General features: G+C 38.1%; 1 protein-coding gene across 2 annotated transcripts in view; it reads right to left on the bottom strand.

Annotated features, from left to right (window-relative positions):
- Window positions 1-483: 483 nt before the first annotated feature.
- HEATR1 (HEAT repeat containing 1) overlaps window positions 484-14,692 on the bottom strand; it is a 30,204-nt gene continuing 15,995 nt past the window's right edge. For both annotated transcript variants that reach the window (XM_015857849.2, XM_015857850.2), the window contains exons 24-45: window positions 14,270-14,401; window positions 13,459-13,565; window positions 12,549-12,692; window positions 11,634-11,752; window positions 11,230-11,351; window positions 10,321-10,449; window positions 9,956-10,186; window positions 9,187-9,313; window positions 8,262-8,428; window positions 7,653-7,699; window positions 6,738-6,861; window positions 5,774-5,914; window positions 5,357-5,646; window positions 4,725-4,875; window positions 4,270-4,428; window positions 3,574-3,708; window positions 3,274-3,378; window positions 3,021-3,189; window positions 2,471-2,625; window positions 1,922-2,080; window positions 1,149-1,257; window positions 484-719 (exon numbers count right to left, since the gene is read on the bottom strand). In XM_015857849.2, the coding sequence (XP_015713335.1) occupies window positions 631-719; window positions 1,149-1,257; window positions 1,922-2,080; window positions 2,471-2,625; window positions 3,021-3,189; window positions 3,274-3,378; window positions 3,574-3,708; window positions 4,270-4,428; window positions 4,725-4,875; window positions 5,357-5,646; window positions 5,774-5,914; window positions 6,738-6,861; window positions 7,653-7,699; window positions 8,262-8,428; window positions 9,187-9,313; window positions 9,956-10,186; window positions 10,321-10,449; window positions 11,230-11,351; window positions 11,634-11,752; window positions 12,549-12,692; window positions 13,459-13,565; window positions 14,270-14,401 (3,111 nt within the window). In that variant the 3' untranslated portion in view covers window positions 484-630. The remainder of the gene's footprint in view (window positions 720-1,148; window positions 1,258-1,921; window positions 2,081-2,470; window positions 2,626-3,020; window positions 3,190-3,273; window positions 3,379-3,573; window positions 3,709-4,269; window positions 4,429-4,724; window positions 4,876-5,356; window positions 5,647-5,773; window positions 5,915-6,737; window positions 6,862-7,652; window positions 7,700-8,261; window positions 8,429-9,186; window positions 9,314-9,955; window positions 10,187-10,320; window positions 10,450-11,229; window positions 11,352-11,633; window positions 11,753-12,548; window positions 12,693-13,458; window positions 13,566-14,269; window positions 14,402-14,692) is intronic.

Genomic DNA, 14,692 nt, shown 5'->3' with positions numbered 1-14,692 from the left:
TCTAAGGATAAACTGAGCTGGCTGATTGGAACAGAGGAGCCTGTAGGCAGCTCCCACTTGGTAAGGGCTGTTTTGCCACCTGTGCATCCTTGCCTTTAACTTTCTAGAAGTTCACAAAGATGTTCTCATGTGAACATCAGCGTGAATAGAATTGCTGTCCTTCAGGACTTTCTTGCAGCTTCCTGTTCAGAATCTTCAGTGGGTTCATTTTTTACTTTGTACGTTTCTGTTATTTTTACTTTCTCAGAATTGCAGGGAAGGGTGTGGGTTGGGTGAGTACTGTGCTTATGTTGTCACAGGACTGTTCCCACACTTCCAGCAAGCACAGATCCCAGCCGCAGGACATTCATGGACAGTCTCTCATACTGTCTGTCAGTGAACAGGATCTGTTTATAGCTTGCTTTGGCTTCCTAACATTAAGGGAAGAACAAGTGAAGGGACATCATCTGATGACAATGAAGTGAACCCTAGACCATCCAGAAATGATAGAACTACTGTAAAAACATGGCTTTATTAAAAAAGTTAAGATCTTAGATGGGATAAAAATCAGTATGACAATTTGCCAGTAACACATGGCACACGTGAAGTTAACACAATTCAGACAATGTATAAAAACAAAGGGGATAAACTTTAGAAGTAGCTTTGGAGTGGTTCTCCCAAAATGACTTCCAATTGCTGAATGGTTTTCTGACACTGCTGTTCAACTTCTTCACATTCATCTAGAAAAAGAAAGAAGGCAGGAAGTAAGTAGAGGACTGATTACAAAGCTACCCTAGGAAGACCTCATTCCCTCAAGGTTTGGAACTTTCTTCAAACATCAGGTCTGAAACTGTTCAAAAGTATTCTGTCATCACCTCAGGAGGTAGGCAATTATTTGTACTGTAACGCTGATCTAAACTATGCAACTTGGGAGGCTAATACTGAGGAAGTGACAGTAATTTAGCTAACTGAACTTCAGGAATGGGGGCGTGGGGTGGGGTGAATATGACCCATTCCAGTTTGCATCCTACACAGTTTAAGTTACAGTATCCTAATGCATGTAACTTGTAGCAACTACAGCAATTATCTTGTCTGAATCTTTGAATTATATGAACTGTGTTCATTTTGGCCAGTTTCCTGCCTTCACTAAGGTCATTCTAAATTATTACCTTCCATAAGCTCAGCTAAAAATGGAATTGATTCTGGTAGCAGGACCAGGTAGTTCTCCTTCAGTTTTTCTGCAACTTCGAGCAAAGCAAGCAGGGCAGCAAATCGGACCTAAAACAAAATAATCTGTATGAGGAAACAAACAAACATCTCCAATTTCTTTCCATCTCCTGAAAACACACCTAGCTTTTAAACAAGCTTTTCCCCAACAGAAGGAAACTTTTTTAAGCTAACTTAAGTCTCAACATCTGGATTAAGGTATCGTACAAGGAAAAAGTTGCAAGAGGCAGCTACGTTTCTTCAAATTAGCTGACAAAAGTCTTCAGTTTCCCTTTACAATGCCATGTTGTTCTACTGTTTCACAATGTCTTAACTTAGTACAAACTAAAAACAAGTACTCCCTCCATGGTATAACCAGTCAAATATGCAGATCATGACAAGCATTAATAAAACAAACAGCTCTGACATTTCATAAATAACTATCTTACAGTTTCCCCTCTATAGTACCTTTTTCCTTATAAATAAACTGGTTAGTTTTTATTCAAACAGCTACCAAGTAAAACAAACATCAACCAAACTCCTATCAACACAAGCCAACCATACTGAAGATACTCAGTAGGATTAAGTATGCATGTGTTGCATACATCTCTGGAACTCGATGATAGCATAGTACAGTATCAGTATTTTAGCACTGATTTGGCTAACCCACTTCTTTTCTGGGGGGCGCTTAACGTTTTCTAATGCAACAGAGAAAAACATTCTGATAGCTCCCAACCTTAGAAGAAGTGTGCCTCATTTTCAGCAGGATGTGGTAATTAAGTGGTTTCCAAAGAGAATCATCTGCCATTGCCACCGAGAACTGAGCTATGCAGGGTACCAGGTGTGCTGTCACTCTTTCTTGGAACTTCTCATCTCCTCCAAGCATGTTCTCCAGCTGTGGAAGTAAGACGACTGTTACAGAGATCCAGACTCAGATAAACCTAGCTCAAAGTGCTGCTTCTAGCATAGGCTTTAAAGTACTGAAGAGATGAGTCAAAGAGCATCCATCAGTAGGAACACGCTGAACAACACGCATTAACTTTGTGGACTGAAGAGCTTTCTTATAAAGAGGAATTGGTAATCCAAAGCTTTTAAGTGAAACAATATCATCAGTAGCTGAAAGGGAATTAATTCCTCCTTTTGTGTGAAGGGAGTGGATTGAGGCCTGAGAAGTGGCTGCTGGTTTGTGGTGTTTTTTTTTTCTTTTTTCTTTTTTTTTTTTTTAAAAAATCCTTAAGAAAGAGAAAATAGCTGACACCATTTGCTTTTCTGAGTTTGTAAATACCTGATCAACTAGAGGCGTCATCAGGGTTTCTGCTCTTTCCTTACTCAGGAACTTCTGGGTATCAAACAGGAAGAGCTTATGCAGACAGTCCACGGTGAACTGCAGCAGTAAACAGCTCTTTTCAGTGCTGTTCTCAGAGTCAAAGAAAGCTTCATCTGTGTATCAACAGGAGCAGAGAAAGAAAAATCACAAAAATGAAAAATACCTAAGCTAGAAATATTATTATTTGTATACATAGCTAAATGTTGTACAGTATAGCAATTATGTAGTCACCGCTTGGAGTAATAAAAGTGGATGCAGTATATAGTAGGTCTGTTCTGCAATGCACAACCAGCTGGTTGATAAAAGGAAATGCCCGCAGACTACAGGAAAAGTTCATGGCTGTACCTGTAGCTATGGAGAATTTATGTAGGTTACTACAAACAGGATAGGGAAATAGTTCCCCATACCAAAAAAAGTATAGTATCTATAAGTAAGTTAGTTTCTGTAAGGTCAAATGTTCAACAGTTGTCTGCCAGCGCTTCTCTATAGTAAGTAACTGAAAACTTACCAGTTTTAGAAACATTGAGCTGGTTCAGCGTCTCAGCAAATGGCTTCACTAAGTGACCAGCAAACAGGGTAAAGAGACCCTTGAGCTTGTCTGCAATGCAGTCTGCCAACCGGTGGAATGTCAGCAGTCTGTCCTTTAGGGCACTCTCAGTTTTGGACCAGTCAAAAAGCTGAAAGTGAAAGGCAGGTTAGCTTGTTCCTGTATCCGTGTGCTGGAGAATACAAAAAATGCTGATCATATTAAAACTACTTACCTTGAAGAAGAGGGGTCTGAAAGATGTCTCAGAAAGTTTCATAACCATACTTATTAGACAATCAATAATGTAAGTTTCTGTTCTACCAACTTTGTCCAAGTCATCCTAGGAAAATTAGAAAGCACAATTCCAAGTCTGAAATGTAGGAATGAGAGCTTCCAAAACTCAGGTAAAATACCTAAACACATTCTCTACCCTTACGAACAAATTCAGAACAGAATACTTACAACTCAAAAAACAACCAACAGGATTGGCACCTACAGACTGAGCTGTCTCTGTTCATTCCCCTCCCCAAGTTACCTGGGCATGCTCTGTTCGGTAATCCAGGGCTTTCACGAAAAATGCTGTCAGCTCCACCTGATGGGATATTAGGTTGTCCTTCTCCATCACAGTGATGTGCTCCTTCAGAACATTCATAAGGGGACCCACGCAGTTCTGGTTTGAAACAAAAGCAAAGCAAAGCAATGACAAACGTCACACTGACAGATGCCAAGAAACAAAATAATGCAATCTGATTTCGCACTGCTTGTTTACTCATGAGAATACTAACAAATCATTTTTACTGTACTTTTTGGGGGAGCAGTTAAGTTAGCAGTAATTCTGAAGAGAATCTGCTTTCCCCACTCCCTCCCTGGAGATACACTAGTCGAGTCTGAATGGGTTGCACCTACAGAGACAAGAGCAAAGCTCAAACGAAAGCTACTCCTAACTTACATTCAAGGCATTTGCAAATGGGATTATCTCTGAAGAATCAGTCATTTAACAAGACAGTTTCTCTAAGGAAGCCATTTCTTGAGACTGGCTGGACATCTGTCTGCCTGTGGCAAATGACTGCTTTTGTACTTCTTGTTTCTTTTACACTAGTTGAACTGTCTTTAAATCAACCCATTTTTTTCCCCACTCTTTTTGCCCTGCCAGTTCTCTTCCCTGTCCCCACCACAGGCAAAGGTGAGCAAGCAACTTAATTACAATGCAAAAGAAGGAAAAAATTCTCACCTTCCTGGTATTCACCACTTCACTGTAGCACTTAGTAACTGCAGGCAGGAGTATTCTGGGAGCAAGCTTTGTAGCTAGGATAGTTTTCAATGATGTTACACGTAAGCTTATCTGGGAAGAAGGACCAAATTCAACCATCATCTTTTCCAATCGGACAACCTGTCAGGAAATCCATCAGAAGTCAGGCAACTTAAACAACTTTAAAAAAATTATATAACAACGTATTTTTACAAGCGTAAGGAGCAGTAAATTTTGGCTGCCTGTACCACCCAGAGCACATTACAGTGGAATATCTGTGTGTCAATATGAGTAGAAAAGTAACAGGTAATGAAATTCCACTTAAACAGATGGCACGGAGTCCTACTGCAGTTCCAAAGGGAGAAAAGAAATCAGCTTCCAGGAACTGGAACAATTCTGTAGGAGCCCTACATCTCTGCATGAGTCCAATCACTCACCTGCAGCAAACAATCTGTAAGGTAAGGACTGAGGAAGTGTGGTAATGTTTCTGCAACCTTCAGCAGAGCAGTCACGGCACTCAGCAAGTAAATCTCATTGGAGATCAGCTCCTTCTTATTTTGTAAAGTCTTCAGTAATGCTGGCATGAGCCTGTGAATAGCCAAGCACAAATACAGAACAGTGAAACCACTGACCATTTGGAGGTACATTTAATATATCAAAATACAACTGTTAAGCCACTGGGGGCAACTTTCACATCCTTTTTACATGTGCAATTGGGAAAAAACAAAATTCTGCACTGTTCTGTTCCAAAGATAGTGAAGATTTACTTGAAAGATTTAATGACATTGAAGAAATTAGAAATACATCTCAAGAACAACAGGTTAGATGCTTGAATTCCTCAAGCAGGCAGAACAAAATAATAACATGCCAGGTTTTCAATGGTACTGGTTCTTATATTTTTAAATATAGTCAATTCCAGTAGGGCAGCAGAATCCCTAACAGCTATTATAAAAGTCTTCTACAATTTGCCACGGGTAGGACACGCTTCAAGCACTACAAATGCCTTTGCTTTTATCTGCACAAAACACGCACAGACAGAATGTCCCTGTTCAAAAGAACCCAACAATACCTTGGAAGCTGAGGGATTGCTTGTGCCTTCAGTGTACAGGTGACCTCAGCTATACAGAGCAAAGCACTTCCCATCACGTTCTTTTCCTCCTTCTCTGAAGATACCAGATCAATGGCAGTTTTCAGAACACGTACAAATGGCAGTGGATTTTCTGTGCCAAAACCTTTGCAGAGCAGCTTGAGGCTGAACAGAGCAGTCTGCCTGTTGATGACTTGCTCCTCCTCCTCATCCTTTCTTTTGCACTGCACAATAGCTATGAGCTCAGGAACTAATTCCAAAAGCTGCCGGACCTGAGAGCACAAGAGAACACACACTTCAAACATGCAGGTAGAACTCAGACCCCTAAGTCTTTTTTTTCTGCAAAAAAAATCTCTCTTTTTTTCTGCAAAAGTAACTGATTTAACCACTTCATCTCACCTGGCTCTTCTGCCACTTTGTGCGCTGCTGAACCTTATTATTCAAAAGGTCCATTGCCTTACGTCTCACGGATGGGAGCTGATTTGTCATGAGTCCCCTAATTACAGGGATGAAGGTTTCTGTTGGCAATAAAGCATTGACCTGTAGAACACAAACAGAACAATGTTATGAATGCCTTCAAGTAAGGCAGGCAAACTCAACTTTCAACATGGGTTTCAGAATGAAAGAAGAAGATAGGCCAGCAATGCTGTATCTAAGACAAGCAAAAAAACAAAGAAGGTTCCAGTTACAGCCCTTTATATATTCTTACTGGTTGCTAACTAGTCAATACCCAAGAGCTTCAACATTTTCTCAGAAATCTCCTTGTTCTTATATCTATCCTGGTCATTTATCCTTCCTTCCCTTAAAATATTTTCAGTGATGCTCTGTGAATATATCTCATGAAAACTCTAACATATTTAACAGGCAGGCTAAATAATCCAATCTGTTAATAAGAAGACTGAAAAATTCCTTCATTGGACTGTTAATGCTACTGGACAGTCAGTCCAATACTACAACTACACTTCTGATCAGAAAAAGATGAAAAAGAAAAGCATACTGAGCATTTTTCCATTTAAATTCAATGTAGAAATGTACAACAATTCTTTAAGCATTAGTTAAAATCAGTTTATGAGTTAACAGTGAGAAGTACTGCTGGAAAGACACTGTACTCCAGCAGACAACAGGCACTAAAATGACTGCTTCCAGAGAGCAGAATACAAACTAGATGAAATAGGCATTTCTGATTTCATTTTCTACTTGTTCTGTCTAAGCCGTCATAGGAAGCTGTTAAAGCTTTTAGATGAATTCAAACAACAATGCACCATGCAATGAAGATCGTTACTAATCATGCAAAAGTATTCCTATGATAGTTATAACTGTATTAATAAATAAAAAGCTGCTAACAAGGGCCAACAAGACATACTTTATCCAGCATATCATAGGACTTGTTAAGCAGAACCCTCCAAAATTTAGCTGTTGGTTTGTCTGCGTTTCCTTCCACCGAGGATGCCACTGTGTTTATGTAGTGAAGGACATCTTCTAACAGCCTAGACAGAAAGGAACAATCTTTCAGTAAACAACAAGGACAATTGGGGAATCAACCACGTTCCTGGAAAGCATGACATTTCACAAACAAAACAGCAAAAATAAAGGAAAATGAAATACCCACTGGAAAGACTGGCACACACATAGACAAAAAAACTATGGCAGCAAGGAAAATTACACATGCACATTAAAGAAATCTACCAAATTAGCATCTAGAACAGTAGTTCTATTTAAGAATGTGAAAACAAAATTAACCAGGGAATATATCACATTTAAAAAGAAGCATTTCAAATGCATTCTACATCCCTTTTCACTTAGAATAAACATAAAACGTCAGCCTCCTGAAAAGAAACCCTCAGTTTTGTATCAATGGCTGTTGTAACCCAATGACCGTAATTCTAATCCACATTTACTAGTAATTTTTTTTAAAATTATTTTTACTCGAATAAGGGATATCAAATTATTTATTATTTATTTTTAAGAACTGAAGCAATACATTATTCTGAAAACCTCAAATTGTTCATCATCAACAACAAAACAATTATGGCCCAGTATGTAAATAAGCACAATATAGAAATAATATATAGAAATATAGAAATAATATCTTTTAAGAAGAAAATACTCCATATAAAAAAAATTACACATGTAACCTTAATGTAATAAATACTGCTTCTTGCTGAGAGCAATATTAAAAGTACCCTCAGAAAGAACATTCTAATGGGACTACACTTAAAAAATATTGCAGTAAAGGACAGCAGGAGAATAGTAGGAGTGGAGCAGATGTAAAGCATACCTCTGTTCCAACTTCTGTAGCTCTTCTGTTTCTTCACATTCAACTACCTTGTTTAAGAAGGAAGAATGAAAACGTTAACTGTGAAAAATGGGTTCTCCGCATTTGCAGTATAGACTGTTCTAGAAGAAAATCAGAGAACTGCAGGCAATTTAGCCATAGAAGTAAATCTACGCTTCATGTTGGTGACTTACCCTCAGCTGAAATACTGGGAACCACTTCTACCTCAATCCACAGACTAATTTTTAACATTAACTTTTATCTTTTTGGAGTTCATAGTGTGAGTCCCAGACTAAACCTGGAATTACACAGACTGTAAGTGCAACTTCAGACTCCATAAAGCCAGTGAGAATTCACTGGGTCCCTTCTTTTTTACCCACACATCACTTGCACAAACTGAGTCTATCTGCAAAGGCCCAACTAAAAATACTGAAAATCACTGAGATGTTTCAGAGCTGTGAAAATTAAGGTGTCAGCAACATACACTGAACAGTATATTCTTTTTACCTCTTTGAATTCAAAATCATACTAAAAAGAAAATTAAATCTCATCAATTACAGCATAGCACAGTTAGTTAACATGGTCAGTTTAAACGCAGTCTGCCATTATTACCTTTTCCACCAAACTCTGAGAAGACAGAAGCTGCGACATGAAGGAGACTGACAAGTATTTGAAATGTCGAAACTGTTTGTCCGAGTGAGCCTCTACATTAAAAAGCTGCCCATCCTGGTTTTTTAACTTTGTCTTGCACGTTCTTGACTTTTTTGGCCCAGGATCATCTGTTGAAAACAGTCGCAAAACAAATCACAGACATGAAAAAGAACATTTGATTTCTGATTACAGAAACAAAGGAAAGTAACAGCCAAGTGGCAATCAAGGACAGTTATTCTGCAGCATCTACAATCATGGTAAAGTTCCAAAAATGATGTCTGAAATACCACAAAAGATAAATTTTTTGTTTCAACAGATGCAAGAGCAGCAGTGCCATCTGATCATTTTACATGAACAATCCTTCTTCATGGTGCTAAAGCTACAGCACACTGACTACAAACAAGAGAAGCTTCTGAGGAAGGAAAACAAATGCACTATGTAACATATCTGTAAAAACTGCTTTCACTGTTATTATTGGATCCTTCCTGGCTAAGAAAACATACTCAAGCAATGAAAATACCAAGACCTTCCTTAAAAAGAAGCAACCAACCTTTATCTCCTTCATGCTTAAGCAAAATAAAAACCAAACTACAGAAGAACAATAGGGCCCATAATCATGTTTGCTATGAACAGCAGCTTATTTCAGCTAAATGATTTCCTCTGCCTTCTGAGTACCATTTGATTTTAAGTGCCCAAATGAATCTATAATTAAACGTATGCTTAAAAAAAACCCAAACAAATACAAAAAAAGACATTAAATAACCCATATCATAACCAATAAACAAAAAAAAGCAAGAAGTCATCAGAGCAATTCTGTTTTGCTCAGTTTTCTATCTAGAAGAGTAAAAGGAAGTTCACATGCATCTGCTGGCTGTTCTGTGGTTACCTTCTTTATTCTCTGGTAGCTCTGTCAAGTACTGGATTATTTTCATCATGCTTTGGAACTGACAATGTACGCTGAATTCACAACAGATGGAAATCCAAAATTCAGTGTCTGCTTCCAGCACAGCATCCTGTTTATAGTTTAAAAAAAGAGATAAGTGATTATTTCAATAATTTATAAAAGATAAAAAGACCCCACACTCTTCAGCCTGTTTGCGAACATGCCATGATAAGCTACATATTGTGAGGGCTGGCACAAGGGATATTAGCAGGAAGTTGCTGGAGAGAACCTAGCTCCAGAGGGCAGGAAGAAAGCATCAGCTCACTCCATCTGCATGGCAGTATCAGTATGGCCATAGAGGATAACACCTCATCTGCTGGCATAAGTTCCTTGTCCTAAACCCCAGCTGGTGACTAATGTTGAAATAGTACATATTTTATTAAGGATGTCTCCAGCCACTTACTACGCTGGCTGAATAACTGCTTAAAGAAAAGAGTTATATTTCCTCAGTATTTTAATCAAGCTTAATCTTCTCTAGACAGTTTTCAATGAATAACTCAAGATATCCTACATGATGGCCAGGACTCAGCAGTGTCACAACCGAAGTTGAACAAATAAGATGATAGTTATAGGGTGTTTCACCATCAATTTCTGCTAAAGCACAAGCTCAGAGCTCACTAATTATTTTAGCAAAAACTAGGGTCTTATCTTGCAAAACTGGAAGGAAGAGATCTGTCTTTGAGGAGGAAGTTGACCTCAGTGGTCTTCTAACCTTGTCTGTGCTTGCTGTCACAGTCACAGTTTTGGTCACATACTGCTCAAACAGCAGCACCAGGAGAACCCAGAGGAATCTGTCTCCTCCCACTGTAGTGATCAGCTGGGCCAGGATGGGCAGGCGCCGGTGCTCTGGCACATGGGGCAGGGCATCCACAAACACACGGATGATTTTTATTACTACCTCTTCCACACCCCTTGAGGACTCTGACAAATCACTGTCTTCAGCCTAATGACAAACAGGTAGGTTCAGTTAAAGCATATTACCAAACACAAGTTCTCTCTTGTAAATTCAGCAGATGAGAGAAAGGACATAGGTTTCACTTTTTCCAAGTCCTTTCCATTATTTGCAGACAAATTTACCTGTATAAGAGCAGGAATAACCATCTGCACTGTCTTATTTATTACTTGGAACGTGTAAGTGTCATCCAGACGCAATACATTCGCTCCCATGAATGTAAAAATGGGCATGATGTTATGGAGAACTTTATCCTGGGAAGAAAAAAAACAACAAAAAGATGAGATTTGTTTCCTTGAAGTGCTGCTCTGTATGCTATACCTTAAGGTAACTCTTACTCCTAAAGATGTCACTTGATTTCTATAAAATAAAATAAGAATCATTGTTATCTTCCCAAAATTGGCAATTAACTAATTTTTAATGAATAGTATAAGACAACTCAGTTCTAAATACTATTTAGAGACCAAGACACACCTCCAAGCATATCATTTAAGAGTAGAAATTGAGTTTAGTTTCATAAAACGATCTGCACTATCAAACTCAGCGTTATGATAGTATGACAAGCAAAATCTGCTATGAGGAGGCCTGCAACTCCTCTCTGCCCTGACACATCTATAAGGACACAACAGAAAGCTCAATTTAAATGTTGGCTCTTTTTAGCTAGATTGTAATCACAGTATTACTTCAGTAAGAGAGCTGTAGTAGTGGTGGTGTCACCTAACTCAAGAATTAGATTACTACATCTTGTTTCAACCTAGAGCAAGAAGGTTTAGAACATTTCTCTTTTGGGTTTAGTGAGCTGAAAGTGTTTTAGATTTAAAAGGAAAGATTGATGCAAAATATTTGTTTTTATTCTGAACTTGGAAATCCTATCAGAGTCAATGTTAATGCATAATACAAGCTTAGCTCTATAGCAGGTAATAGTAGTAAGATGGTGACAAAGAAAAGTAACTTCAAAAATAAAAAAGGAAAGCTCAAAGTGAAACCCAACATTCTCCCAGTAAAAAAGCTTTATATCTTCAGGTACTACTTACAGGAAACATGCCAGCAACAGCACCAAGGAGAAGCAGTGCATGGTGGTGTGTCTGGGGCATTTTAGATATCCTGATGCACTGAACTATCAGTTCCACGTTGAATTTTTCTTTGTCAAGGACATCTGTTAGCAATGAATAATCCATTAATGTAAGCCCTAATGTTCAACCATGCTAGAATGAACATGAGTACAAGCAATGGTTTCAATCTGCAGATCATACAGAATCTACAAGACAAACAACCCAAACAAAACCCAAACAACCAAACAAAAAGAAAAGAAAAACACCAAAAAGCAATGAAGATCCCTTGACAACACAATGTAGACTCCAAGGAGAAAAACTGTAGACACCATTATTTAAAAGCTGTACTGCTGATAGTACCAAGAAATATATTTGGCAATTTTTACCTGCTGGGATCTTGCTGCCATCTGGTGACAGTTTCTGACAGATGTTTAACAAGCAGCTGAGGATCAACTGTTTTGTATATTCCATATTTTCTTCTTCTGATGCCAGAGGTTCCAGACACCTATGCATTCAAGAACAAATTCATGGATTGAAAAAAGGAAATAGGAAAATAAGTGATCAAACAACATGTTTAAATGCAAATGAGAAAATGTGATCTTTATTATACTGAAGTTTTAAACCGAGACTTCTAGATAGTGGCCACTGGGCATACTATTGCAACCAGTTCCTTGTTCATCAAACAGTCCACCTATCAAATCCATATTTCCAGTTTGGAGAGAAAGATGTAATGGGGGACCATGCGCAAGTCCTTAACAATGTCCAGATAGATGACATCAGCAGCTCTTCCCTCATCCACTGACCCAGTTATGCCATACAGAAGGCCACTAGGTAGGACCTACCCTTGGTGAAGCCCTGCTGCTTGTCTCATATCAACACCCTCTCTTCCACGTGCCTTAGGAGGATCTGTTCCAGCATCCCTTACACAGGGGTGAGGCTGACAGGTAGTCATCCTGGGTCATCCTCTCAACCCCTCTTAAAAATGCATGTGATGTTGCCTTTCTCCCAGGGAATTCACCTGAAAGCCAAGACTTTTCAAATAACAGCAGTGGCTTGGCAACTATGTCAGCCAGCTTCCTCAAGGCTCTGGTATGCATCTCATAGGGACTCAGACATATGGATGTTCAAACCTGACCTTCACTTACAGCAGGAGGGATTTACCTATCTGATGTACCTATAAGGAATTTTATGTAAAAAAGGCAAGCTAAAGAACCTGGCAACATGCTAGAGAAAAGTGCCTCATATTTTAATGCTTTACAAAGTCTTCTGCAGAAGAGAATGCTTTATAGAGACAAAATTACCGGCTCAGCAGGTTAAAGAGCACAGGTACCAGTGCCTGTGGACGTTTAAGCTTTTTCTTGTGCTGTAGTAATTCCAGAACAAGCATAACCCTCTGCCAGCTGAAGTTGCTTGTTTCTGGTGCCAATTCTGCATCTGGAGGCTTTCTAAAAAGATAAGACAATCAAGATAAACAATTCCAAAGAAGATAATACAATGCTTCAGAAAATAGAGACATAAGATAAAAAATATATATGTATACACATTCTCTTTCAAAGAGTTAGTAATATCCTTTACTGCTTCTCCTTGGAGAGGTGACGATATTTGTACTAAAACTCTGATGTGGATCATTCTATTGTTAAAAAAAGCCAACTGAAATAAAAAAAGGTAAGAACAGCTATTCCTGCCAAACCAAGAAAACCAACACAACATCTTGTTCCAACAGCAGCCAACAGCCAATGCTTAAAGCACAGTGTTCAAAAGAGCTGCTTCTGTATGAGTGGAGAGAAGAAACAAGTTGAAGACGTCTAAAAGTTAATGACTCTATCCATTTTCACTAAAAGAAGATGCTGTTTTTCAGTTCATTAACAAACATTTTGAAGAACATTGTTAAGCTCCAGCCATGTGCACGTGATTCTGTCCATACACCTTCATTACTAAGGAGTTTTAATACCAACAAAACCAAGAGCAAATGGCAACATTAAGACTTCTCTAAGAGGTTTTTTGTTTTTAATAATTAAATTAGAACTACAGTTTCATCTGTTTTAAAACAGCAACATTGGTTGGTTTTCTGCTGCTGAAAGTAGCTCAGTTATTTTACTCAACAGGGGAAATGAAAGAAAAGATATTCATGCTTTCAATACAAGCTGTGAAATCTAATAAGAGGTATTTTCAAAGTTTTTCAAAACCTATTTATATTTCTAGTTATTTTACTTCTGTTGCTGCATTTTCTGCCTTCTGGTTTGCTGAACAGTGGCCAGACTTTTGGTTTTCTCAGGAGGCTCAATTTCTGTAACGATCTGCTCAGCACACACAGAAATCTGAAACAAAAACAATAATGTAATTACACACGAGCAATGTGTCATACCACACCATGCATCTATGGGCCCCTCCCTTCTCTTTTTAAATGCGTCCTTTTCATGCATACATGGGTATATAATGCATATGTGGGTATATAATTAAGTTGTATCACCATAATATCTGAATGTCTTTCCTACTTTTAGTTCTTGTAATACCAAGTAATACAATAAACTGCTATGTGAAAGCTACAATTAATATATCTTCATAGAATCACAGAATCAGTAAGGTTGGAAAAGACCTTAAGATCATTGAGTCCAACCACAACCTAACCATACTACCATAACTAACAACTCTCTGCTAAATCATGTCCCTGAACACCAAATCCAAACGGTTTTTAAACACATCCATTCCCATTTTGGGAAAGGTCTTCTAGTAACCATAAAAAAAAGTTTTTACCCAGAAAATGATAATCAGTGCAGTAGAAAGAAGTGACTTCTACTGAATTCATTACTATAGTGTAATGTATGAATGATGCATTGCTTCCACAAAAATACCTTCTAAAAGCAACTATTTAACTTCTCATGCCACTGAAACAATTACGTAACAAGCAGTTCTGATTCCCTTAGTGCTATAAATGAAACGGACAATGGGCATTACATGGTGCAACAAGGAACCACTGTAATATGTCTGAACAAAATTCTGTGTACTGGAATTTACCACTTACCCCTTTAAACACACTGCTAATTGTCTGGGCACAAAGTGGGTTCTTACAGTTTAACAGTAAGTCAAACAATACTTTCAGTAGCTTCTGTTGCACCCTCCCATCTGACAAAGCTGCAAAGAACGGTTTAGTAATCTATAAAAGAAAAAGTGAAAAGACAGAGAGAGGTTTACTGTAAGAAGGCAACAAAATAATAAGCAATAAAACTTGAGCGTGCTAGATTATGTATGATGCACCCTATCACACATAAACATGTGTACATATATATATATATATATATATATATATAGTGAAAATCTACTTATAAGCTAGGTATTTGTATACATTAAAAAATCCTTAAATTAAAACATATTTCTAAAATATCAGAATATATTGGTCCTTAACGTTTTCTTAAGTGCTTTGCCTGATGGAGGGAGTAAACCTGCT

This window comes from Coturnix japonica, chromosome 3, assembly GCF_001577835.2.
Source record: "Coturnix japonica isolate 7356 chromosome 3, Coturnix japonica 2.1, whole genome shotgun sequence".
Taxonomy (NCBI): domain Eukaryota; kingdom Metazoa; phylum Chordata; class Aves; order Galliformes; family Phasianidae; genus Coturnix; species Coturnix japonica.
This window is presented reverse-complemented; position numbering and strand designations above follow the sequence as displayed.